Here is a 27,821-nt window from a genome sequence, read left to right as displayed (position 1 = left end):
ATTTGCTGCCAAGGAGTGTGGTGGAGTCTCCTTCTTTGGAGGTCTTTAAGCAGAGGCTTGACAACCATATGTCAGGAGTGCTCTGATGGTGTTTCCTGCTTGGCAGGGGGTTGGACTCGATGACCCTTGTGGTCTCTTCCAACTCTATGATTCTATGATTCTATTCAGAATCTCCTTCCTTGTAACTTGAATCCAATGGTTTAGGTCCTAACCTCTGGAGCAGAGAAAGAGCATTGGGTCCACCTAGCTCAGTACTGCTCACTCACACTGACTGGCAGCCCCTCTACCAAATTCCAGACAGGGGAGATTCCTATGTGGAGATGACAGAAACTGAACCTGGTACCTTCTGCATACAAAGCAGATGTTCTAGAACTGAGCGCCAGCCCTTCCCAGTCCTGGAAGCCTGTTCCATCAGCTCTGTAAATAGGCCAGAGAATATTTTGTGCCGTTTGTCGGTGTCAATATTTTAAAATGGTAAACTGCCTTGGCAGAAAGGCAGTCTATAACTGGCAATAAATAAAATGATTCCCCCCTCCTTTTTTTTTTGTATAGACTTACTTCTAAGACTGCAGCTTAAATTATTACTTTACAAACCCCTGCCCTGGTTAGCATCTCACAAAACATCCTTTAATGTGAGAGATGTTTCTGCTACATTAAATCAATCTGGAAAAAAAGCCAAATCAACCATAACTCTTAAATGATGCATGGCAAGGTATTTCTTTAATTAGCCATAAACTTAATTGATTAGTCTTCTCTAGAAGAGGAATGGGAAATGGAAAACACACACACAAACACACACACACACACTGGTGGAAAGCAACCTCGTAAACCTTTGAATGAAAGGGACTGTCTCCTTTTGATAAGTGCCAAATTAATCTTCATAAATGGACATAATTACTAGAGACTGGGCCTCTGCCAAGTCCCTCCGTATTAAAAAAGAGTGAAATTATGCAATTGATTGTATCCACCGTCGTCTCTCTGGGGTATTCAGACAAGCTTTGACCCTGGCGACAAAAACGAGGAACTAAAATGTTCATGTCGAGGAGTGTGCTGCATCTAATAAAGCTTTGCTCTTTGTTTATACGCCGCCTCCCAACTCCCAGAGGATCTTCAGAGTAGCAATATACCGTATTTTTCGCTCTATAAGACGCACCAGACCACAAGACGCACCTAGTTTTTGGAGGAGGAAAACAAGAAAAAAAAAATTCTGAATCCCAGAAGCCAGAACAGCAAGAGGGATCGCTGCGCAGTGAAGGCAGCAATCCCTCTTGCTGTTCTGGCTTCTGGGATAGCTGCGCAGCCTGCATTCGCACCATAAGACGCACACACATTTCCCCTTACTTTTTAGGAGGGAAAAAGTGAGTCTTATAGAGCAAAAAATACGGTACTCTTTTTTTCAGGGGGAGCTGGTGAGCCCATGAGAAGAGGGGAGGGGAAATTTAATTTGGATACAGATGACATGCTAGCAGTCAGATAGGGGCTATCTGAGAGAGTGCAGGCAGGGATCGTCTGTGGGTTGGACAAGGGCCTGTGGTTAGAGACGGAGCTTTATGATTAGAACCAGGAACCTGGGATTAGAGCTAAAGGCCTGGGATTAGTGATGTGGATTACAGCTAGGAATCTGGGAGCAGAACTAGGAACCTAGGATTGGAGCTAGGGGTTGGGGATTAGAGATAGGCATTTGGGGATTAGAGAGAAGGACCTAGGATTAGAAATAATTTAGGATTAGAAAAAGGAACCTGGGATTAGGAATGTGGATTACAGCTAGGGATCTGGGAGAAGAGAGGGGCCTAGGATTGGAGCTGGGGATTGGGGGTTAGAGATAGGCACTTGGGGATTAGAGATAAGAGATTTAGGATTAGAAATAGGAATCTGGGATTAGAGACAGGGACCTGGGATTAGTGATGGGGATTACAACCTCTGCTGTGTGAATACAGGGAGAAATGTATCCAATCCCACACCTATAAAAGCAGCCACGTTCCCCATCACCCATTTTACATGAGGGTTTCTGTCCCCAGGACTTGTGCTTCATCCTGGCCTCCCTGTAAAATCTACGTTTGTTGCCTCTGGCCTCACCCGCCACTGCCGTATGGCCTTGGAAACCTTCCCAAAAGGAAACATGACCCTCAGGTTGAAAAAAAATTCCCCATCCCTGTTCAGGAATTATAAAGTGTTAACATATAGAACAGGCTTCCTCAGCCATGGCCCTCCAGATGTTTTTGGCCTATAACTCCCACCATCCCTAGCTAGCAGGACCAGTGGTCAGGGATGATGGGAATTATAGTCTCAAAACATCTGGAGGGCCGAGGTTGAGAAAACCTGATATAGAACCTGGATTATTCCTGTTTTAGGCCTCGTTTTTCTCGGGAATCATGCCAGGCAGTTCTGAACAAGTCCAGCAACATTTTCCTTTTGGTCTTCTTTTGTCTTTATGGATCTCAGCAAACTTGTAAAGCCACAATGCACTTTCTTGGTGTTCAACAGCAGAAGGGGGAGCATCAAAGACGACAGAGAACAGAATACCTGCAGCATATTTTTTTATTCACCCTAGAACACAGGTTCCCCGCACATGGGCTTTTGTAAACATTTCCAAATGAAGGTACTTGAATTATAGAAAACCAAAGGCGCCTTTTCCATTCCAATGTTTGAATACTCTTAAAAATTAATCACCTCCTCACCAAAAAAAAACCACCATTTGTTATTAGGTGGAGTTGACTCCCACTTGCCAGAACTCTGCAATTTCTGTGCAAAATATTGCTTTCTATGTGGTTGAAAATTAGGCCCAGTGAGAAATAGAGAACATTTGAGCGAGGTACACGCGAGATGAAATAAAGGCTCTTCCTTTCATTAGGTTAATTAAGAAGGCTAGGAAACTGACTGAGGGAACCCAACTGTTCTTATGGCACACCCCTCTGCTGAGAAGCTCAAGGCAGATTTATGTCAGGGGTGAAGAACCTGTGGACCTTCAGACTGTTGGGGCTACATCTCCTATCATCCCTGACCACTGCTCAAGCTGGCTGAAGCTGATGGGAGCTGGGGGTCCAACTTCAGGAGGGTCAAATGTTCCCTCTTCTTGATTTATATACAATGGCCTTGTCCTCCACAAGATGGGGTTTTAATGGAGAACCAGTTTGGCTAGCAGTCAATGTAGATTCTTGGGCCTTGTTTTGGCACGCAGATTGCCAAGGGCCCACCACAAACAACTTCCATCCATCTTGGGCCTCCACCAGAAATTGGCTGTGCCCTTCAGAATGTCCATCCAACCTAGCTCAAATTACACTTTCAAATACTTTTAGTTTTTACTCCCATCCGCGCCATCAGCTTTTAAATGGGAAAGTGACCTAAAATTGAGGGAACAGCAACAGATTTGCTTATTCACAGCACACAATATATCCCAAACGCTTGAGTACATTTCAACTCCTACCTAAGAAAGGATAAATTCTCAAGGCGTGAGGCAACAGAAAAGGAAGGAAGGAAAAGGAAAGACTCTGATACCAGCTCAGTTTCCTGCCACGAAATGATTTAACAGATAGAAATGAGACCGCAACAGAAGGACCACCATGTTGCACAGCGAGGCCTGTTCATTACAGTAGTTTCATAACTTTTGACGCGGAAAATACCACGTAGGTTGAAGTCGCTTCCCTTTTTGGACAACACAGGAATAAGAAAATTCCACACTTCATTCTCATATAGCCAACACCAACAACAGAGACTTCTCAACCCCATCCACACCGACACTTCCGTTTTAAGAAAGGAGAACATTATTTCTGGGGAAATGGATAAGCAAGGGGAAATGGCAAGCAACCCTCTTTTGCTCATTTCCTTCAAAGTCATTCTTCAAAGAAATTAAACGTCTCCTTAGTAGACAGTCATTCATCGCTTCTGTATCCAAAGGCTAATCATCCCCAGCTTCAACAGACTGAAGGAAACAGCTTCGAATAAGTTCGCTGCATCTTCTGTGCATCTTCTGTGCCCAAGGGTAACACACTTGAAAAATTGAGCTTGCGCCATGTCTCTGGGCACTGGGCAAGACAAGGCCATCTTGCTAACATAAGGCACTTACCTACTTTTACGGGGGGGGGGGGAGAAAGAGGGCTGAGGCAAGAATGCAATGTTAACATGCAAGTTTAAAGAAAATGTTTCCTGGCGACCAACGGCCACTGTATTAGCATTTAAGACCTCTGAGATGGGTGGTTCATCTGACGTCAAACGTCGGTCATAAAAGCTGCTCTTTCCTTGCAGATGTCAGGTCCGCACACTGGCGGGAGGTCCGCTAGTCCGGGATTTTTGGCGGTCGTATCTGACAGACACAATAAGGAAAAGGAGGAGGGTTGCTCCTTGAATAGCAACCAGCAGAAAAAAGTAGTAGTTTAAATGGCACCCATTAATGTTACCTAGGGGGAAAAGAGAGAAACAGAGAGACAAGGTAAGTTCATGCCATTACACAAAGTACAGTGGTATCCCGCAAGACGAATGCCTCGCAAAACGAAAAACTCGCTAGATGAAAGGGTTTTCCGTTTTCTGAGTTGCTTTGCAAGACAAATTTCCCTATGGGCTTGCTTCGCAAGACGAAAATGTCTTGCGCCTTTTTTTTAAAACCGCCAATGCATTCCTATGGGAAACCGTCAATACACATTGGTGCTTCGCAGGACAAAAAAACTCGTAGAACGAAAAAACTCGCAGAACGAATTAATTTCGTCTTGCGGGGCACCACTGTAATGCCATTCCACGTAGCTGGAACACAGAAACATTTTGCCAAAAGAGAAACACTAATGCTAGCTTTACAGTGAGGTCGGCTGGTTTTCCTGCGGGCAAATCACATCTCATGTCAGGGGTCGGCAAGGCTTACCGGGCATGGGCCGGATCACTCCTGTGGAGATCATCAGCGGGCCGGACTGGTGCAGCGCTGGAAATCGCTTCTGCGCATGCCCAGACACCGAAAATCACACCTGCGCAGAAGTGATTTCCAAAGAAAAAATGGTGCAGCCCAAACTATATGAATCAGAACCATGCAGAAATTTCTAGACCGTCCAGGAGCTGGATCCAGAACCCATTTGGGCCGGAACTGGCCTGCGGACCTTAGGTTGCCGACCTCTGTCTTATGTGCATTTAACACCCACGATTCCAAGCATATGCGCTCCGCTGCCGCTCTATCCCAGCCTTTTTCTTCTGCCTGCATCTCTCTCTGCCTTCTCTGTTTGCTTCCCTCCTCCTCCTTTCCGTCAGTCCAAAAACTACACCTGACCAGGCAAAGTCCTGCCTGGCAAGCCTGCAAGGCTAACAGCTCTGGGAGTGGTGGTGATGCAAGATTTTGAACCCACAATGATCTCACAAGGCTCTATGCTCCAGGTCCACTTGGGGCCTAAAGCTTCCCCATACCTCTGGCCCTTCCCCTCCTGGGCCACCTTATAGAAAGTGGGATGGCTAGATGTGGGGCATCTCTCCCCCCCCCCCCATGCAGACTAGGCACGCTCCCCATTTCCACCTATGCAGGGTAGAGGGATGAATAGGTGAGAGCTGCAAAGGTGGCCGGTCTTCGGTCACTCAGGTGGAGAAAGGGAAGTCGTGGAGACATGAGGAGGCCTCGCTGCAGGGCTCCCCCACCCCTTGCCAGCCAAGGAAAAGGCAATTTTAGCTATATACAATTTTCATACATGCGCATAATCCCTGGAACCGAAACCCTGTGGATGACGCGGGTTGCCTGTATTCTTGGGAGCTGCTTGATTCTCTAGAGAGCAGCCCATGGGCTAAAGTATTTTCTTTCTACAGAAGCTGTCCCTCAATAGGAAACTGTGTTTTTTAATCATACTGGAGCCGTCTAGCAGTTTCCTTTTCTTGGAACCATGTGAAAATGTTCCTGAGATGTTGCTCATCAATTAAGAGACTTCAGTTTACCCGCACAGGGCTTGCACTCAAGCTTTCCTTCAAAACCAGGGTTTAGTTTCCTAAATTAGGAAAGCTCATTGGTTGAAAATTACGCTTCTGTTAATGCAACTTGGTTTGCTAATGTTTCATGTCCACACACGGCTCAACATGGACAGAGTCCAATAGATTTCAGGAGGACCACCCAATTGGTTCATTATAGTTATTACTTAGAACTGGGCAGGGACCAGGGTGGTGGGGCGTCAGAAAAAATTCTGTACTCATCAATCCTTGTTTGTGCATACATGTCAAGTTGAAATTACTTTAATTACGTAAAACGTAAGATTCAATTAAATGGATTTATAATTGCAAGCTCTAGTAAGAGCCCAAAGGGGCTTTGCACTTGACATGAAAAGAACAACAATGCAGTTCATCCGAAGAGGACGAGTCTTTTAAAAGTAGCAATTTTCCCTTTTACAGGTCAGGATGTTAACGCCATGAAAATCTCCATTTTTTAAACTCCAGAAATAATTTACCGTATGTTTTGCACCACAACACTCACTTTTTTCCTCCTAGAAAGTAAGGGGAAATGTCTGTGCGTGTTACGGAGGGAATGCCTACGGGTGGCATGCCTACGGATTTCCCTCCTCTAAAAACTACGTGCGTGTTATGGTCGGGTACGTGTTATAGAACGAAAAATACGGTAATTGTTTCAAGGGGGCTGGCTTGGCACTTGAGTGTTTGTGGGTAAATTAAGTGGTGAGGGGGAGCTAAAGAAACACAGTGATTTGAGCCAACACAGTTAACACTGTGCTGCTGGGGTGTGTGGAGGAAATTGGATCAATCAGCCGGGGGGAAATGATTCTGCCTGGTTTAGCCCTCCTGGCTCGGAGCCCTCTATGAGGCTTTCCCCCCTTCTCTATCCCTCAAGAGCAGCTCCACCAATGTCGCAACACAGCAGTCCTCAAAGTGGATGGTGCTGCTCCCTTGGGGGGGGGCGGGCGGTGGGATTACCTGAGGGGGATTACCTGGGGGTGGTGCTGGAGATGCCAGTGACTATCAGATTTTGAAAAGCCGGCATCAGTGGATCACGTTCACCCATTTTGTTGAATTCATTAAGCTAGACAGTTTGGGTTGGATTTTGAATACCGTATTTTTCACTCTATAAGATGCACCCGACCATAAGGCGCACCTAGTTTTTAGAGGAGGAAAGCAAGAAAGCAATGCAAAGCCTCTTGAGTGAAGAGGCAGGAGCGCCCCCGCTGCGCTCAAGAGGCTTTGCGTGGCTATCCCTGAAGCCAGAAGAGCAAGAGGGATCGGTGCGCACCGATCCCTCTTGCTCTTCTGGCTTCTGGGATAGCTGCACAGACTCTTCAGGGCAGTGGGATGAAGGCTTCCTGCTGCCCTGAAAAGGCTGTGAAGCCAGAAGCTAGAACAACGAGAGAGAGCACTGCGCAGCAATCCCTCTCACTGTTCTGGCTTCTGGGATAGCTTCTGGGATATTCTGTTGGGAGCTGCCCAGAGTGGCTGGGGAAACCCGGCCATTTGGGCGGGGTATGTATGCATGTATAAATTAAATAATAATAATAATAATAAGTTCATCCAACAGAATGACCAAGGTGATTTGGCCCCCAACCAGGCCTGAACCCAGGCTAGCATGGATTCAGATAGTCCGTCTCATCTGGCAATATCTGAAGCTATTCCTCCACAACCCTCTGTCGCCTTTCCCCAGGAAGGAAGGAGGGATCTGCAACCAGAAGATAGTAGTTACAATCCCTTGGTTGGTCTATAACCAGCTAGTTTGCTCAGAGGGCACCAAAATAAAGGAGCTTTGTCAACTGCTTTGCTCAGCGAACAATTTCTCCAGAACAGCCTCCAAAAGCATTCTAAAGATAGTAACGAACGAACCAGCATTGTTATACGGGGGTGGGGGGTGGAATTATTACAGGGTCGTTTTGGAATTTCTGTGTAATCGTTGCTCAGCTTTTAAAATGCCTCCTCTGGCGAAGGTTGCCAGTGAAAATTGCAGCTTAGAAAAAACAGCCGTGCCTAAGATAGGAAAGTTTTTTAAATTAACAGCATGCGGCAGCTTTAGGAATAAGCACTCTGCTTTCTTTCTCTCCTAACATGCTGGAACAAAAACAAACAAACAAACAAACACATAAATAACTTACCCAAATCTGTGTGATTACTCATCCAGCCAATCGCTGTAATTGACACCAAAGCCAGAAGTCCTGATCCAACAAAAGACCCAATTCCGGAAAAAAAGAAAAAGAGACCCATAATAGCACTCTGCATAGATTTGGGCGCAGCAGAATATGCAAATTCCAGACCTGGAACAAAAGAACGAAGGGGGAGAGGCATGAAGGCAAATTCTATCCATTATTTTGGGCAACGTTTCTTCACTAGTATAAAGGCCATGAAGACACGGGCTCCAAACCTGTGGACCCACAGTTATTATTCATCACACATTATCTGTAATGTTTATAGCACATTCTAAGACAGTGTGCACGAGATATAATTACAGGTTTATTTGTATCAGCCCCAGCAAGCATGGCCAACAACCAGGGGTGATTGGAGTTGTAGTTCAGTAAGCATCTGAAAAGTCAAAGGTTCCCCACAACTGATTTACCATCATAAAAGGCTGAAATGCGCAATAAAACCACAACATTAGCAATACAGTCATACCTCCGCTTATGTATCCCTCTGGATATGTAAACTTCGGGATGCGAACCTAGCAAACCCGGAAGTATTTTTCCAGGTTTCACTGCGCGCGCATGCACAGAAGCGCTCTGCGTGCCGTGCAGTGCACATGCGCAGAAGCACTAAACCATGCCGTGTGCGTGCACAGAAGCAGTCCTCTGTTTGCAAATTCCTTGGGATGCGGCTGGACCTCCGGAACGGATCCCGTTCATAACCGGAGGTACCACTGTACCATGAAGGCAGCAGCTGAAAACATACAGCAGGTGATATAAGTAATAAAACTGCTCCTTTTCGCTTATGGGGTACCCAAGAGCCTATCTAGAGTCCTTTTGTAGGTTCTCTATCGGTAGGAGAAAATAACAGAGACCAACCAGAGAATATTGAGAAGCAAAGCAGCTAGTAAGCCTGATATTTATTAAAGCTGTTGCAACAGGGTGCTCCGTAGGAGGAGGACCCAGAGCCATGCTATGAGAAAAATCCAACCCTGCTTTGAATTGGGCTGGAAGTGCCTGGATTAGGTGGCCACGTAAGGACCACCTGCCAGCAGAGTGATGGAGTGTGCTCCCTCTTCCACAGGTGGGCAGGAGTGCTGCCGGTGGCGTCCCTGCCAGCTGCAGCTAGCGGAAACCCCATCGTGCAAAGGATGCTGAGCTGGTCCTACTGTCATCATGTGATGTGACAAAATCAGGGCCAACCGAGGTCTGGTTTATATGCCAGCACTAGGCTCACCCAGCGATGTGCCTCTGGCCACAGCCTTCTGCCATGTTTCTGCCATGTGCAGCATGGCTGCAGAAGTGATAGTGGCTCTGCCGCTCAATGAAGTCCCACTGAGCTGGTGGTGATAAGCTTGGATTGCTCCCTGAAGCAATTCTGGTACAGGGAGAGGCGCTCCGGGTTTTTGGATTCCAAGCTCTTTACACCTTTAGAGGTTAAGTACCAAGCACCTTGTTTTCCCAGTAGTGGTGTATGGAAGTGAGAGGTGGACCATAAAGAAGGCTGATCGCCAAAGAATTGATGCTTTTGAATTATGGTGCTGGAGGAGACTCTTGAGAGTCCCGTGGACTGCAAGAAGATCAAACCCTATCCATCCTTAAGGAAATCAGCCCTGAGAGCTCACTGGAAGGACAGATCCTGAAGCTGAGGCTCCAATACTTTGGCCACCTCATGAGAAGAGAAGACTCCCTGGAAAAGTCCCTGATGTTGGGAAAGATGGAGGGCACAAGGAGAAGGGGACGACAGAGGACGAGATGGTTGGATAGTGTTCTCGAAGCTACCAGCATGAGTTTGACCAAACTGCGGGAGGCAGTGGAAGACAGGAGTGCCTGGCGTGCTCTGGTCCATGGGGTCACGAAGAGTCGGACACGACTAAACAACTAAACAACAACCACCACCAAGCACCTTGAATAGGCAGCCAGTGCATTTATTTTAAGTCTGATGTAATATGACCAAAGCCTCAGTTAAAAACCCTGACAAGAACGTTCTGCACTCATTGAAGCTTCTGGGTCACCTTCAAGGGCAGCCCCATGTGTGAGGTAAAGGTAAAGGGCCCCTGGCCAGTTAAGTCCAGTCAAAGGAGACTATAGAGTGGGGTGCTCATCTCACTTTCAGGCCAAGGGAGCCAGCGTTTGTCCACAGACAGCTTTCCGGGTCGTGTGGCCAGCATGACTAAACCACTTCTGGCACAACGGGACACCATGACGGAAACCAGAATGTATGGAAACGCCATTTACCTTCCCGCCAGAGTGGTACCTATTTATCTACTTGTACTGGCGTGCTTTCAAACTGCTAGGTTGGAAAGAGCTGGGACAGAGCAATGGGAGCTCAATCCATCACGCCAACCTTCTGATCCGCAAGCCCAAGAAGCTCAGTGGCACAGCACCATCCGAGCCTCATGCATAACACATTGCAGCAACCCTCCCTTTGGGTGGGAGGTGTCAGCCTTAACATCCTCGCCAATATAAGGGGGGTGTTAATGACCTACCTTTGCAGGCCAGTTGTAAAGAACTAGATTGCTACTAGATGTTAAACACTATGCTATAGAATGTAAAACTTAAGGACCAAAACCCTTTGGTTTAAGTGTTTACACTTCACATATTTACTCATGTGCCAAAAGCATGGAAAGGATAAGTTAAGGCAACTGCCTTAACTGCCATGTAGAAATTGCTTCGATTATACACACTTACAGCTCAGGCTCTGTGCATCAATGTCGCTTCCTTTGCATGAAGGAATGCTCCTAATAATATGCAGAATGCACAGCCCTCCATAGAGGCTTTTAAAACATCAGCCTGACCTTACGTCAGCCCTGAACCCCAACTTTTGTTCAACTTTGGGGGTTTTTTCAGGGGAGGCTCATGCCATTGTTTCTGACAACTGGGCATGCTTGCTGGAGAAGCTGGGAGTCCAATGGCATCTTGGAAGGACGCAGATTCTCCATCACTGCTCTGCAACTGCAGCAAGATTATCCAGGTGCCTCTGACTTTGCAAACAGGAATGCAGACGAAAGGCGATGCCTGCATTTCTAAAAGCCTCTGAAGTTGAGCTCGTATTGCTGGATAAAAGACTGCTATAAACAGAGCCTGGTTTCTACTCCGTACAAAATCTGGGCTCTTTGTGCAAAGGAAAGGACACGTGCGTTTCAAAGCAAGGAATGTGTCATAATTGCTGCAATTCAACTTATTATGCAAATTGAAGGGCTTAACAGAACAGCGCAATGGAGAGCCCCATCAAAACATTCAGCACTTCGCCACTCTCCCAGAATATCCAACCAAAGCGTTCGACAATCTGCCTCTCTCCCAGAATATCTGACTCCCATCTCCGAGGTGCTGAGCTTCTCATTATTTGCCTTTTAGCTCAGATAACCACCAGAAGATTGAAACAAAAGCTTTGCAGAGCAACTGGAAGAGGGGTGGACAAATGTCAAAAAGCAATTAGGAGCAGCAGGGAGACTCCAGTTCAAACACAAACTCTTGTGTTTTATCCCAACACTCGGGCTGCAGAGGATTCGAAAGCGGAAGCATGTTGCATGCTGGAAGAAAACTTAAAATAACTACGCTGACTGCCAGACAGTTTTCCAAGCAGAATTCAGAAGCATCGGTGCCTACTTTTAAAATCCACCCTGCAAAAATGAGGGCCAAGCTTTATATTTCTGGGGTCGGCATCAGGGAGACGTTTCTGTTTGACAGTGGGACGGGCTCCCTCGGAAGGGGAACTCTCCTTCGTTTGAGGTTTTTATACAGAGGTGGGATGACCATACACCGGTGATTCTTTAGCTGCGATTCCTGCATTTCAGGGAACTGGACAAGATGACCTCAGGGGGTCATTTCGAGTTTAATAGTTACAGTCATACCTCGGGTTACAGCCGCTTCAGGTTGTGTTTGTTCAGGTTAAAGGTAAAAGGTACCCCTGCCCATACGGGCCAGTCGTGTCCGACTCTAGGGTTGTGCGCTCATCTCACTCTAGAGGCCGGGAGCCAGCGCTGTCCGCAGACACTTCCGGGTCACGTGGCCAGTGTGACGAAGCTGCTCTGGCGAGCCAGCACCAGCACAGCACACGGAACGCCGTTTACCTTCCCGCTATAAAGCGCTACCTATTTATCTACTTGCACTTTAGGGGTGCTTTCGAACTGCTAGGTGGGCAGGAGCTGGGACCGAACGACGGGAGCTCACCCCGCCGCGGGGATTCGAACCGCCGACCATACGATCGGCAAGTCCTAGGCGCTGAAGTTTTACCCACAGCGCCACCCGCATCCCTACTTTCAGGTTACGGACCGCCAAAACCCGGAAGTACCGGAACGGGTTACTTCAGAGTTTCGGGCGTCACACATGTGCAGATACGCTAAATTGCGCTTTGCGCATGGGCAGAAGTGCCGAATTGCAACCCACGCATGCGTGACCCCCAAAACCTGGAAGTAACCCACACGGATCACGTTCGCAACCCGAGCGTCCACTGTATTTGATTCTATGTGCTTCTTTAACAGAACCTCAAGGTCCACGACCAACAACATAGGAAACTGCCTTATACAGTCAGACCATTGTTACTGTTTGGCTCAATACGGCCAGGAAATTCCCTGTGTTGCAAAATCTAAACAACCACAAGCAACACGCAGCTGACAATGATCTAACAAAATATGATTAACATTATATTGTTTCACACTTCATAAGCAGAAAATATGTCATCCTTGCATAAAGTCACAAGTAATCAGAGTCAAATAAATGTTCCATGCACAGAATCAGAAAGTGGGATCAGTCAGTATCAAAACACGCTGAGATGAAGGCAAATTGTCTTTCAATAGTCAAAATCCTGCCGAAGTGCAGTGATGAGGGCTCCAAGCGCAGAACAGTTTTCCCGGATAACGAACTGTTTCCATAATGATTCTTCGTCAGAAATAGGTTGCCCCTACAGGTACTTCAAATAGCAGTGGATCACCAATCACTTAACTATGTAGTAAGCTGAGGGGATGGTTCAGAGAGAGACCAGCTTTAAAAGGGATTTAGACAAAGTCATGGGGCATAAGGCTATCGGTCGCCACTAGCCTCAATCGCCGTCTTCTGCTTCTGCCGTGGGAGGCAGTATGCCTCTGAATGCCAGTTGCTGGGAACCACAATTGGAGAGGAAGTTGTTGCACACAGATTTAAATAAAGGAAGACCCTGCAACATCTACATAATCTCACATATAAAGATGATCCAGCATTGAAGATGGGAAGGTGTACCATGGGAACAGATGGGGCTGCATGCTCCCTGTGGACTCTTTGAGCAGCGCCGAATGCCAGTTTTAGAGCCTTGCGATGGCAAGCTTGAGATCTGGTTCCTTCCCATTTATTATGGCTCATCGGGTGCAGAGGGCAGTCAGGAAACAGCAAGAGGTCTGTTGTGAATGGCACAATGGCAAACCAGCTGCCTAAGCAACAGCGCCATCTTCACTTGCGATTCTCAGCAACCGGTATCCAGCGGTCTCCAGTCCTGCACCGCCATTACGGTTCGTAGTCACCGCCCAGTAATAATAATAATTTATTATTTGTACCCCGCCCATCTGGCTGGGTCTCCCCAGCCACTCTGGGCGGCTTCCAACAAAGATTAATGCCACACATTAAAAACTTCCCTGAGCAGGGCTGCCTTCAGACGTCTTCTAAATGTCAGGTAGTTGTTTATCTCTTTGACATCTGGAGGGAGGGCGTTCCACAGGGCGCCATTACTGAGAAGGCCCTCTGCCTGGTTCCCTGTAGCTTAGCTTCTCGCAGCAAGGGAACCACCAGAAGGCCCTTGGCCCTGCACCTCAGTGTCCAGGTAGAATGATGGGGGTGGAGACGCTCCTTCAGATATACTGGGCCGAGGCCATTTAGGGCTTTAAAGGTCAACACCAACACTTTGAATTGTGCTCGGAAACGTACTGGGAGCCAATGTAGGTCTTCAAGACTGGTGCTATGTGGTCTCGGCGGCTGCCCCCAGTCACCAGTCTAGCTGCCGCATTCTGGATTAGTTGTAGTTTCCGGGTCACCTTCAAAGGTAGCCCCACGTAGAGCGCATTGCAGTAGTCCAAGCGAGAGATAACTAGAGCATGCACCACTATGGCGAGACAGTCTGAGGGCAGGTAGGGTCTCAGCCTGCATATCAGATGGTAGACAGCTGCCCTGGATACAGAATTGACCTGCGCCTCCATGGACAGCTGTGAGTAAGGGCATTAAGATGACCAAACGAAACCTGGTTGGTTTTTCTCACAGCCTGATGGTGCTCAGATTGTGGTAACACAAAGGTGGGCTTTTCCACTGAAGGTGGGCTTTTCCATCCCTGCAAAATGCCTCCAGGCTGAAAGACGATAGGCCCATCAGTATTGGCATTCGTCGGCTCTTGAAGACACACCAGTTTAGGCAAGGCTTCCTCTGAACTTGACCTTCCTAATTATTTATTTTATTTATTTATTTTCCGTATAATGTTTATTAGTTTTTCCTTTTATAACACAACAAATCCAACCTTGCAATAACAAAAAAATATACTCTTTGCTCTGCCGAGCTTGTGACTTCCCTCTGTCCCTCTGTTTTTTTTTTTGTTTTCAGATCTTTGTATCACACTTTGAATTATCAATTTCTGACCTTAATATTCTTGTAGTCAACTCTATCTCTTTGGTCTGAAAAGTTTTAAAGTTTATGGTTGCCGGATTTATTTCAGTCCCGCTAGTGTCTTCACATTTCTACAATAATTGTTCATATACCAAATAAATTTATCCCAGTCTCCTTGAAATTTGCGACCAAAGACCCAATTACTTATTTTAATCACACTTTTAACTGTTCAATTGCTGAGCCTTTTAACAAGCTTGTTTCGTTGCAAATCTTAATCACAGATATTTTAGATATTTTCTTGGAACGGTACCATTATGTATTTTAATTATTATGGATTTTATAGTGGCTTTAAAAAAAACAAAAAACAGGCATACTTTTTCTCTTCCTTCCCTTCACTTCACCCTCACAACAACCCCTTAAGGTAGGCTAGGCTGAGAGACAGTGACAGTCAACCTGACCCTTTTGGTATGAATTGTGGGATAACCTGAACAAATCGCAAGGCCCTTGAAGGACAATTCTCGCTTTCTGAACTGGGATACAAAACAGAACCAAATCTTTGTCCAGAAACAACTTTAAAAAGACACCTGGTATAACTCTGCAGCGTAATATACCCACCCCATTGAACAGGGCCTCTTTGAGTTTTTGTAAGCAGAAATATTTAAAAAAGTATAAATATAAAAAAGCAAAGCGACAGGGGCTGAAATTCTTGAGGACAGAACAGTTTTTTTCCACATTTTCTTTCTGTGGTGAAGAGGATCTAAAATCCTGCCACCTAGTGGCTTCACTGTAGAACTACTGAGAGAAAAAGTTAACTTTTCCAAGTTTCTACCAGTATTCCCTCACGGAAGCGAATAAAGTGGCTTTTCTTCAGATGAGGCACCCAAAGAATTTTTAAGGAAGCCAAAATGCAATTCCACTGGCCGCATTTGGGGAAATGGTTAGGTGGGGAGACATTCTCCTGGCCTTGAAATGTATTATTAATACCGCAATGGCCACTGTATGTGTTTACAGAAGTTAGCCTAATTCTACATTAATTGCTCCAGCTGCTCTTGCCCCTGGCCCTGCCCAATGGCTGCCGTGTGGCCCCTGGAAGGTCGCCCAGTAAGGAAAATGGCCCTCTGACTGAAAAAAGCCCCGATTTACTCCGATGCAGCCTAAATGCCTAGTGCAGATGGGGCCATCTACATTGCCAGATCTGCAGATCTGTCCCTGCAAAGCCCTGTTCAAAACAGCACCCTGAGGGGTGGTCTTCTCCCTGCCCCCCCCAAGGGGTGAAGAAGTGCACTGATACCAAACGTATCTCACAAGGGGTGGGGAAGACAATAATCTGACTTGCTGGTGTCCCCAAGACAGTTGGATGGCGCCTTGTACACCTCCTTCCAGCAACTCCTGCAGCCAAGCTGGTGCCAAACGTTTTGCTCTGCTTTCCTTTGGACAACGTCAATGCGGCCGAGGGGGGGGGGGTCGTCTTGTCATCCAGGCAGCCAAGGACCTCCAGATATACCCCCCAGGCTTGTGCCCCTGGGAGGTCACTTCAGTGCTGCTAGAGGTTTGACTTCGCCCCTGGTGGCGTACTCCATTGAGATGAATGCCAACGTTTAAATTCTATCAATGCTTAGCTGTTTGTTGTTTAATAATAATAATAATAATAATAATAATTTATTATTTGTACCCCGCCCATCTGGCTGGGTTTCCCCAGCCACTCTGGGCGGCTTCCAACAAAGATGAAAAATACACTAAAATGTCACCTATTAAAAACTTCCCTGAACAGGGCTGCCTTCAGATGTCTTCTGAATGTCAGGTAGTTGTTTATCGCTTTGACATCTGATGGGAGGGCGTTCCACAGGGCGGGCGCCACTACCGAGAAGGCCCTCTGCCTGGTTCCCTGTAACTTGGCTTCTCACAATGAGGGAACCGCCAGAAGGCCCTCGGAGCTGGACCTCAGTGTCCGGGCAGAACGATGGGGATGGAGACGCTCCTTCAAATATACTGAACCGAGGCCGTTTAGGGCTTTAAAGGTCAGCACCAACACTTTGAATTGTGCTCGGAAACGTACTGGGAAATTGTGGGAGCACGAACTGGGAAATTCCGAGCACTCTGAATTGTGCTCGGAAACGTTTCAAGTTTTTAGCAATTCCTGCTTTTACCTGTAAGCTTTTATCTGCGTTTATACTGTCAGTGGAAAAGGTGGGGTATAAAGGTATCATAATAATAAATTCGTTTTGTATTTTTTAAATGAATATAACAAAGGCAGCCTTGTATCAGGTGTTATCTTGGCTTGGGGCGGAGGGTGGACGATGCACCGTTGCCCCACGCTCCCGGGCTGCTTCCTGGGGGGAGCCTCCCAAGAGCTGTCAAAAAGAACGGGGAAGGGGGGAATGCTGTCGGCAAAGCGGTGCAGCTCCCCCCAGGAAGCATCCCAGGAACGTGGGGCAATGGCGTGCAGCCCGCCCGCGACTCCCAAGCTGTCAAAATGAAGGAGGAAGAGGAGATTCCTGTTGGCAAAGTGGCACAACTCCCCCCCCCCCCGGCAGCTCGGGGAAAGCTTGGGAATCACGGGTGCACGGCGCACCGTTGTCCCACAACCCCAATGGTCCTCCTGGGAAGCTGTTTCAGCAGCACATCATAAGGTCTTGATTATAAGCCGCACTGTAACTTTTCCGGATCAGAATTCGGGGAAGAAGTGTGACTTATAATTGGGCCAATATGGCACAGTGGTACCTCGGGATGCGAACGGGATCCGTTCCGGAGCCCCGTTCGCATCCTGAATAGAATGTAAGACGTGACGGCATGTCTGCGCATGCGTGTGTTACGTTTTGCCGCTTCCGTGCATGGCGTCATTTTGAGCGTCTGCGCATGCGCGAGCGGTGAATCCTGGAAGTAACGCGCTCTGTTACTTCCGGGTTGCTGCAGAGCGCAACCTGAATGCGCGCAACCTGAAGCACATTCAACCCAAGGTATGACTGTACTTATTTTAAAGGTGAAGATGTACTCAATCAAAGGGACATTGTTTTTATTCATCGACCAAACTAAACTTAAATGTTCAAGATTAACAACTAAGCTTTACTTCTGGGGGGGGGGGTGGACTTTAAAAACGAGGCACAGAATGTCAGTTTTTTGGGGCATTCTTTGTTTTTGGCCCATGGTGATCCTGGTGTCGAGGGGGAGTAAAAAGGAAGAGAGAGGAGCAAAGAAAAGAGAGCAACAGTTATTAAATTCGACGTCTACGTAAAACAACATGCATGTGAAACGGAGGCACAAAGCTGGAGCTATTTCTTGCTTTGCTTTTGCTAATGAGCCCTGAATGTGCGTGAAACAGACCAGAAAATGAGATTTTACGGCCACGCTCCCTCCTCCCATTTGTGCATTCCACGAAAAAGAAGGAAAGAGAGAAAAGAGAATAAAATCAATAGGAGCCTGTACTGCTGGACACTACATGAAACCGGCAGGGGACGGAAATACTCAAGGACACTTGCCTCTTGGGCTAGAGCAGCGAATTTCAAGCTACGCACTGGCAACATCTGCAGCCTTGGAGCCATCTAGCCTTGTGCCATCTGCATTAACTGACAGTGGCTCCCAAAGTCAGCAAAAGTCTTTGCCATCACCTGATCTTTTTTAAAACAAAAACAAACCTGAGGCTGCCAGAGACTGACCCTTAGACCATGGGTAGGCAACCTAAGGCCCGTGGGCTGGATCTGGCCCCATCGCCTTCTCAATCCAGCCTGTGGACGGTCCAGGAATCAGAGTGTTTTTACATGAGTAGAACGTGTGCTTTTATTTAAAATGAATCTCTGGGTTATTTGTGGGGCATAGGAATTTGTCCATTTTTATTTTTTTTTCAAAATATAGTACGGCCCTGCACAAGGTCTGAGGGACAGTGGACCGCCCCCCCTGCTGAAAAAGTTTGCTGACCCCTGCCTTAGACCACTAAACACATTCCTCCCTTCCTTCCAAAGGAGCCCAGGACGACACACAACAGGACATGAAACCTCTTAAAAGCAGTTCTAATACAGTGGTACCTCGGGTTAAGTACAGTGGTGCCTCGCAAGACGAAAAGAATCCGTTCCGTGAGTCTCTTCGTCTAGCGGTTTTCTCGTCTTGCGAAGCAAGCCCATTAGCAGCTTAGCGGATTAGCACTATTAGCGGTTTAGCGGCTATTAGCGGCTATTAAAGGCTTAAGGGATTAGCGGATTAGCTGCTAAAAGGCTATTAGCAGCTTAGTGCCTTAGAAAAAGGGGGTGGGGAGCGAAAAAAACCCCCAGGAATCGCAAGACATTTTCGTCTTGCAAAGCAAGCCCATAGGAAATTCGTTTTGCGAAGCACCTCCAAAATGGAAAACCCTTTCGTCTAGCGGGTTTTCCGTCTTGCGAGGCATTTGTCTTGCAGGGCACCACTGTACTTAATTCGTTCCGGAGGTCCGTTCTTAACCTGAAACTGTTCTTAACCTGAAGCACCACTTTAGCTAATGGGGCCTCCTGCTGCCGCCGTGCCGCCAGAGCACGATTTCTGTTCTCATCCTGAAGCAAAGTTCTTAACCCCAGGTACTATTTCTGGGTTAGCGGAGTCTGTAACCTGAAGCGTATGTAACCCGAGGTACCACTGTACATTGTGCCAATGCAGGAAATCAACTCCTACAACATCCCTGCGAGGTGGTCACCAAACCTCTGCTTACGCAGCTCTACGGAAAGAGAGCCCACCAAAGACCATCGTCCCACCATCAAAGCTACTTGTGTCCTATGGGCAATCTTGCTAAGAGATAGGCTAGATCTTTTTCCTCCCCTCCCCCCGCCCTGGTAACTTGAATCCATTGGTTCGGATCCAGCTCCGCACTGTCAACTGCCAAGGGGCAGGGGCAGCCCCCCGAGATGTCAGGATGAGAATCCCCCTCGCCTCCCAGGTCTTACAACTTGACTGGGGTGTCCAGGGATTGGACCCTGGACCTTGATGACACGGCACAAAACAGGGCTTCAACGTTATCAACATTATTACAGTGGTACCTCGGGTTACAGATGCTTCAGGTTACAGACACTTCAGGTTACAGACTCCGCTAACCCAGAAATAGTACCTCAGATTAAGAACTTTGCTTCAGGATGAGAACAGAAATTGTGCGGCAGCGGGAGGCACCATTAGCTAAAGTGGTACCTCAGTTTCAGGTTAAGAATGGACCTCCAGAACGAATTAAGTTCTTAACCCGAGGTACCACTGTATTATTATTATTATTATTATTATTATTATTATTATTATTATTATTATTATTTGCATACTGCCCTTTATCCGAAGATGACACGGCTCTTCACAACATAAAAAAATTGAGAACACCAAATACATAATAAAAACAAGAACAAAAAAACCCTCAATAACCCCCGCTCCCACAAATGCGTTTAAAATAACTGCCAAGTGGAAAACGCTGCAAAAACACAGAGAATGAGCTTTCTTCCCTAAAAGCAGCTTCGTAAAAGTATGAGATGGAAGCAAGAGCCCAGGGCAGGTGAGAGAGAGCTTTTAAATCAGGCGTGGGGAAGCTTTTCCAGTCCGAGGGCCACATTACTTTCTAAGCAAAGTTCCAAGGGCCGCATGTTGTCGGTGGGCGGGGCCACAGGCAAAAGTGGGCGGGGCGTCAAATTTGAGCTCTGCATCTCGCACAGCAGGCTAGTTTCTAGAACACCGTTCTCGATCCCCTGTCCGGATAAGCAAGAGGCCTTCCCCAGAGCTGAGAGACACGTTTCCGGACAGAGAAAACACATTAGATGTGGGAAGCTGGGAGAGAGTAGCGTCTGTGGCCTGGGGAGAGTTGTTGTTGTTGTTATTATTATTATTATTATTATTATTATTATTATTATTATTTTCTTGTTTTACAGAAGTAAGTGTAATGTCTCTCGTATTTTTTCCATGTAACATTTTTACAAATCCATTTCATTTGTTGAGACATTAGGAAGAAAAGGGGTGGAGGGGGGGAAATGGGTGGGGGTGGGGTCGTGTCAGGGAACTGCCATCGGAGCTGGAGGCGGAGAGAAGGCTCCAGAGGGATGCCGGAGAGGGTCCCAGCAGAGAGAGAGGCAGCCCATCCGCTGGGGAAGGAAATCTGTGTAACACCAGTGGAGAAGGGGGGCAGATGGGGGAATCGGAGAGGTGGCTCCAGGACTCCTCGCCAGGGACCAGCGGGGAGAGTACGGGTCCTCCGATGCCCACACCCACTTTGTGCAGAAGACTTCCGCGCAGGGAGAGGAGGAGAAGACTGGGCGTCAAACAGCTTTTATGCTGGAAGAGGTTCAAGAAACGCCCACTGACAGATTCTGCCAGCGACTGAGGCAGCCACGAAACTTGAGGCTGTCCAGACAGAAAGGGTTCAACCAGGTAACCTAGCTAGGAGTGGCGGCAACTTACGCACGAGCAACCGCTAGAACCATTACAGGTCGGGTAGCGATGTTTCTATTATGCTTAATGTATGTAGGGTTTGGTGTCAGCATTGCTTGTGCTGTTCACTTGCCAATCACAAACAAACAACCACACCCTAGGCCTGGGGAGAGTTCTGAGGGCCACACAGAGAGGAAGCCAGGGGTGGGGTGGGGTCTGCATTCTCCCCGTGGCCGGAGACTCCTCAGTCAACGGGACGAAATGGCCGTAACAGGAAAGAGCCGCAAGACGTTTCCGCGCTCCCCTTCCCAAACTCACCCGAAATGCTTGCAAATATCTCGCTGAACCCAATCAGAAGGTATTGAGGGATCTGCCACCAGACGGACATATCGGCCGCATGATAGACTGCGTTCCCAATCGTCTGATTGATAGTCCTGACCTTCACAATCTTCAGCCTGTTGCTTTCCAATATTCCTGGAAGAGAGGGGGAAATGCAATATGGAGCTTCACATTTATTACATTTTTTAAAAAAATACCACCCTTCCTCCTAGATAAGGGGTAAAAGGTAAAGGGACCCCTGACCGTTTGGTCCAGTCGCGGACGACTCTGGGGTTGCAGCGCTCATCTCACTTTAATGGCTGAGGGAGCCGACGTTTGTCCGCAGCTTTTCTGGGTCATGTGGCCAGCATGACTAAGCCGCTTCTGGCAAACCAGAGCAGCGCACGGAAACGCCGTCTACTTTCCCACCAGAGCGGTACCTATTTATCTACTTGCACTTTGACGTACTTTCGAACTGCTAAGTTGGCAGGAGCAGGGACCGAGCAACGGGAGCTGACCCCGTTGCAGGGATTCGAACCGCCGACCTTCTGATCGGCAAGCCCTAGGCTCAGTGGTTTAGACCACAGTGCCACCAGCATCCCTCAGAGATCAGGGGCGAGGAACCTTATTTAGCCGGTGGGCTGCATGCCCTTCTGCGCAACCTTCTGAGGGCCCCACCCTGGTAGTGGACAGTGCAAGAGGAGAAAGGGGAGAGGGAAATTAATACAAATTTTACCTTTGCTTGGTAGTTTCTACAAATAAGCACACACACACCCTTTCACAGCTGAAGCACACATACCAGCAAGGCAATAACACTTAAGGGGGTGTGTGAAGCAGGGCTGGTGACAGGTGTGGTCTGGAGAGCATCCCAAGGGCCAGAGAGAGACGATGAGGTCCCCATTTGGCCTCTGGGCCCGAGGTTCCCCTCCTGTGCATGTCATTTCCCTCACTCCTCCATTTTATCCTCCTAACCACCCTGCGAGGTAGGGTCAGAGTTTCATAGCCAAGTGGGTGATGGTACCCGATTAACCTAACTTGCTTCAGCTGAGTAAATACAATTCAGACACAATGAATAAACGTTTTTAACATGAGAGCTCGCTGAATCAGGCCAATGGCCCATCTAGTCCAGCATCCTGTTCTCACAAAGGTCAACAGGATGCCTGTGAGGAACCTACAAGCTGGATTTGAGGACAAGAGGACTCTCTTCCTCCTGCTACAGCCAATGATATTCAGGTGCGTTGTTGCCTCAGATCGTGGAGACACAGCAGAGCCATTGTGCTTAATACTCATCAACAGCCCTCTCCTCCTCCTCCTCCATAAATTTGTCTAATCCTCTTTTAAAGCCATCCAACTTGGTGGTCATCACTGCCTCCTGTGGCAGGGAGTTCCAGAGTTTAACTATGCGCCACATGAAGAAGTCCTTTCTGTCCTGAATCTCTCAACGTTCAACTTCATTGTTCTCCACAAGTCCCAGTGTTACGAGGGAGAAAAACCTTTCTCCATCCACTTTCTCCATGCCATCCACAATTTTATGAACTTCTATCCTGTTGCCTCTTCCTCACCTTCCCTCTAAACCAGTGGGTCCCCAGATGTTGTTGGACTACAACTCCCATCATCCCTGACCACTGGTTAGAATGGATTTTTTCATCTTTTACACTGAGCCAAATCAAGCAACTTACAATTATAAACATACCAGCAAAGAAAGAGTCTTGTATCTAAATGACCTAGACATATATTTTTAAAAAGCGAGGGAGGGAAATCATCGTTATGGGCTATGTAGATGTGGGTAATCACACTCAGAAAGCTTGTTTACTAAGGAATAAAAAGTCCCAATCTCCGCAGCTTTTCTTCACAGGGGCATCACTTCACCCCCTTGATCATTTCTGAACCTTTGCCAACTTTACAGTACCCTTTCACAGGTGAGGCAACCAGAACTGTACGCCATATTCCAGATGCAGTCACACCACAGATTTATACAGTGGTACCTCAGGTTACATACACTTCATGTTATATACGCTTCAGGTTACGGACTCTGTTAACCCACAAATAGTACCTCGGGTTAAGAACTTTGCTTCAGGATGAGAACAGAAATCGTGCTCCGGCGGTGTGGCAGCAGTGGGAGGCCCCATTAGCTAAAGTGGTGCTTCAGGTTAAGTACAGTTGCAGGTTAAGAACGGACCTCCGGAACGAATTAAGTTCTTAACCCAAAGTACCACTTTATAACGGCATTATGCTACTGGCAGTTTTATTTTCACTTCCTTTCCCAATGATCCCTAGCATGGAATTTGCTTTTTTTCTTTTTTTTAAAAAAAAAAGTTGCTGCAGACTGCAAAGACTGACTTCTTCATGGAGCCATTTATTATGACCCCAAGGTCTTGTTCCTGGTCCACCAGCTCATGAGTGTTTAGGTGAAATTAAGATTTTGTTTGCCCTGACATGCCCTGAACACTTTACACTTGTTTACACTGAATTGCAATTGCCACTCATTCATTCAGTTTGGAAAGGTATTTTTGTTTTATGGACCCTGAGCAATTTAGTGTCGTCAGCAAACTTGGCTCCTTCCTCACTCCAAACTCTTTAGAGCGTTTATGAAAACCTTTATGAGCTTTTGCATGCAGAACATCCCGTGTTGAATCCCTGGGGTCTCCAGAAAGCGCTGGGAAAAACTCCTGGCTGATCCCCTGGAGAGCTGCTGCCAAGTCAGTGTGGACGATACTGGGTTAGATTTATCCATGGTCTGACTCTGTGTTCCTATAAGAAGCTGGCACCCTGGATCCGCTGCTTCTTCACAGTTCGAAAAGAACGGATCTGCTTGCCTTACAAGAGGATTAGCTGAACTAAGCAACCACAGCTTAAATTATGTTTTCTCACATCCACATGCAGAAAATACTGTAAGCACACCAAAGGAAACAAGAACAAAAACAGCCAGGAAATGAAGCACATTTTTGGGAAATTCCAGTTTCCTGCACCACAGGATTCTGGAGTTATTGTATTTTCGTTTTATTAACCAGAATTACACAAATCCGTCCCACGTGAATTAGCTTGCAGCTACTGATGCAAACAGACATCATTTGGAATAAAGGCCATCTCATTATGGCTAGCAGAACACACACACACACACACACACACACACACACACATGGTACAAAGTCAAAGCAGAGCATCAACAGATGCTGGCGACCTGTATTATTTGGTGGGAGAAAAAACCCGAAATCCAGCGCTTGCTGGTTTTATGCAAATGCTGGACTACAGCGATTTTGCAAAAGCAAGAGATAAATCCCTTTTGATTCCTATGAATACTAAAACCCGCACAAAAATGAGGTTTGCAAGCTGTACAGCATGATTCAGAAGTCGCTGGATAAAGTACCACAACCCTAAACCTGCTTACTGCGAGTAAAGCCCAATTGAATTCAATAGGACATACTTCCGAGGAGACAGCCTCAAAGGAGTGTGTCTGCCCAGCACAGAAGACCATCGGCTGTGGGCCTTGTGGGACCTGCCCCCTGCCTCTTCTACCTGGCTTCAGGTGTGGCTCTACAGATTCATTGATTTACTGCAGCCTTGGAAGCTGAGGCGGCCAGAAGATCTTTGGGTTAGGGTATGCTGCTTTCGGTTGCTGTTATGGCCCCAGCTATTTGGAATGCTTTAAAATGCTTCTAATGCGCCAGAGTGGTGCATGCTCTAGTTATCTCCCACTTGAACTACGGCAATGCACTCTATGTGGGGCTACCTTTGAAGGTGACCCGGAAACTGCAATTAATCCAGAATGCGGCAGCTAGACTGGTGACTGGGAGTGGCCGCCGGGACCATATAACACCGGCCCTGAGAGATCTGCATTGGCTCCCAGTATGTTTCCGAGCACAATTCAAAGTGTTGGTGCTTACCTTGAAAGCCCTAAACGGCCTTGGTCCTGTATACCTGAAGGAGCGTCTCCACCCCCATCATTCAGCCCGGACACTAAGGTCCAGCATCGAGGGCCTTCCACCTAAACATTAGGAAGAACTTCCTGACAGTAAGAGCTGTTCGACAGTGGAATTTGCTGCCAAGGAGTGTGGTGGAGTCTCCTTCTTTGGAGGTCTTTAAGCAGAGGCTTGACAACCATATGTCAGGAGTGCTCTGATGGTGTTTCCTGCTTGGCAGGGGGTTGGACTCGATGACCCTTGTGGTCTCTTCCAACTCTATGATTCTATGATTCTATGAGTTCCCTCATTGTGAGAAGTGTGGTTACAAGGAACCAGACAGAGGGCCTTCTTGGTAGTGGCGCCCGCCCTGTGGAAACCCTCCCATCAGATGTCAAGGAAATAAGCAGCTATCCTATTTTTAAAGGACATCTGAAGGCAGTCCTGTTTAGGGAAGTTTTTAATATTTAATGCTGTATTGTTTTTAACACTCGAATGGGAGCCGCCCAGAGTGGCTGGGGAAACTCAGCCAGATGGGCAGGGTATAAATAAACTATTGTTGTTGTTGTTGTTATATCTTGCTTGTGTTCAAATAAGGGCTCTTGGTGGGATGTTCCTGGGAGAAGATGAGAGCAGGGGGTGCGCCAAACTCAGTGGTTTGGGGTGGGGGGAGGTATGGTGTGTGAGATGGGGGAGGCTGGGCAAGGGGCACGGGGCACAGGCAGTTAGTGAATTTGCCGTGTGCCAACCCGTCCTCCAAGCTGGGAAATTGCAGTTGTCCTGTCAGGCAGCCCTCGGGTCTGTGACTGCTGTTGTTGTTGAATGTCAGGTCGGCCTCAGAATAAGATCTCCCTCACCCATTATGGATGAGGAAGCTGATCTGGGCAGGAAGAGGGTGATCTGTAAGTGGCGAACATTGACATCGGTCCCTTGTCATGGTCACATCATGAGAACGGGCTTTTTCTGCATTGCCTCCCTGTTTGGGGGCTGCTCTCCCCAGGAAAGTTCAGCTGGCGTCTTCATGATACAACTTTAGGCGCCAGGAGAAACTGTTCCTCTGCTGATTGACATCTGATGATCTTTTAAAATGTGTTGTGGAAGCGGGGATTGCTAGGCTGTTTTGGTTTTTATTGTGCATTTTCTGTTTTTTTATATTGTAATTTTATGTTGCAAACTGCCCTGAGATGTACAGGTAGAGTGTGGTATACAAATCTAACTAACTAACTAACTAATAACAGACATGGTTAGAATCGCACTGTTAATCACTTTTTGTTTTGTTTCCAGTGGTGAGCTGCCTTATCACGAACCAGAAGACCTGGTTACAGTATCCTGGCGCATATATATTTGCAGTGTAAGGCAGGAGCGGTGAACCTCTGGGTCTCCAGGTGGTCTACAATGCCCATCATCCCAACCAATGGTCATAGGTGATGGAGACTGGAGTCCAACAACATTTGGGGGGGGGGGGCAGGTTCCCGATTCCTGACGTAAAGAGTGTCTCCAGTTTCATCCTTTTTAAAAAATTCAAAATAAAGCCAAAACCAAACTGCCATGCTGCAGGTATCAACTACAGGAGGAAAACCAGACTCCTTCAACATTGACGCTGTGCTTGCAGAATAAAGAGGAAGCAGAGACAAACTGTGTTTCAGGTTTCTATGCAGCTGGGGCGATGTCTGAAAAAGGCAGTTCCCTTCCCCCCCCCTTCAAATTTCATACCAGTCATGTGAAGCAGGAAACGCTGCTTACTCATGGTTAACACGTGCCAATCTGTGGCCACCACCTGGCAGGATTGGTGTTATGTGCTCAAACCGTCTTGTCCCGGTGAGCTGCCTCGTTTTACCAGCAAGGGAAGACCAGCCTGGCTCCAGCTGGATAAAAAGTCCCACTTATCAGAAGAACCCGATCTCCCTCCTCTATCTATTCTGTATGCTCCCATTTACTCATGTGTCTTGCCTATTTTTAGCTTGCACACCTGATGGCATCAGGCCCTTCTCTCTCCCTCTTTAAGTGATGTGAGTCGCTTTGGGAGGCAATTATTGTCAGAATTTCCAGAGTGGTACCTAAGTTCGCTTCCTGCAACAAGCAAGCAAGCAAGCAAGCAAGCAAGCAAGCAAGCAAGCAAGCAAACAAAGCAGCAACAAGGTGCTTTGTGCAGCCTTGAAAGACAACAAATTGAGTACGCCATAATCTCTCCCTGACTCCTGCCCACTTCACCAGATAACTGTTAGTGAATATATAATCGGTTATGATGTCGTTCAACATATACGAATAAGCCACTTCAGAATGATGTACAGTCATACCTCGGGTTACAGACGCTTCAGGTTGCGTGTTTTCGGGTTGAGCACTGCGCCGAACCCGGAACTACCAGAATGGGTTACTTCCGGGTTTCGGCGCTTGCGCATGAGCGCTAAATCGCGCTTTGCGCATACACAGAAGCACCGAATCATGACCCACGCGTGCGCAGAACACGATGTTGCGGATTGCGAACATGCCTCCCGCACGGATCACGTTAGCAACCAGAGCGTCCACTATATATCATACAACACATCTCACAAAATATACAAGTAACTACAAGTTGTTATGGGTATCAAAGTCAAACAAAGGAAGTCGTCTTATCAATGGAATATTTACTAGT

General features: G+C 47.3%; 1 protein-coding gene across 2 annotated transcripts in view; it reads right to left on the bottom strand.

The window, feature by feature from the left end:
• Positions 1 to 2,520: 2,520 nt before the first annotated feature.
• SLC15A4 (solute carrier family 15 member 4) overlaps positions 2,521 to 27,821 on the bottom strand; it is a 61,344-nt gene continuing 36,043 nt past the window's right edge. For both annotated transcript variants that reach the window (XM_083418308.1, XM_083418309.1), the window contains exons 6-8: positions 21,291 to 21,446; positions 8,037 to 8,195; positions 2,521 to 4,394 (exon numbers count right to left, since the gene is read on the bottom strand). In XM_083418308.1, coding sequence (XP_083274434.1) covers positions 4,246 to 4,394; positions 8,037 to 8,195; positions 21,291 to 21,446 — 464 coding nt within the window. In that variant the 3' untranslated portion in view covers positions 2,521 to 4,245. The remainder of the gene's footprint in view (positions 4,395 to 8,036; positions 8,196 to 21,290; positions 21,447 to 27,821) is intronic.

The sequence above is a fragment of the Podarcis tiliguerta genome (genome assembly GCF_965153285.1).
Source record: "Podarcis tiliguerta genome assembly, chromosome: 16".
NCBI classification, from domain to species: domain Eukaryota; kingdom Metazoa; phylum Chordata; class Lepidosauria; order Squamata; family Lacertidae; genus Podarcis; species Podarcis tiliguerta.
Note: the sequence above shows the minus strand (reverse complement) of the source record. Positions and strands in the feature narration are given on the sequence as shown.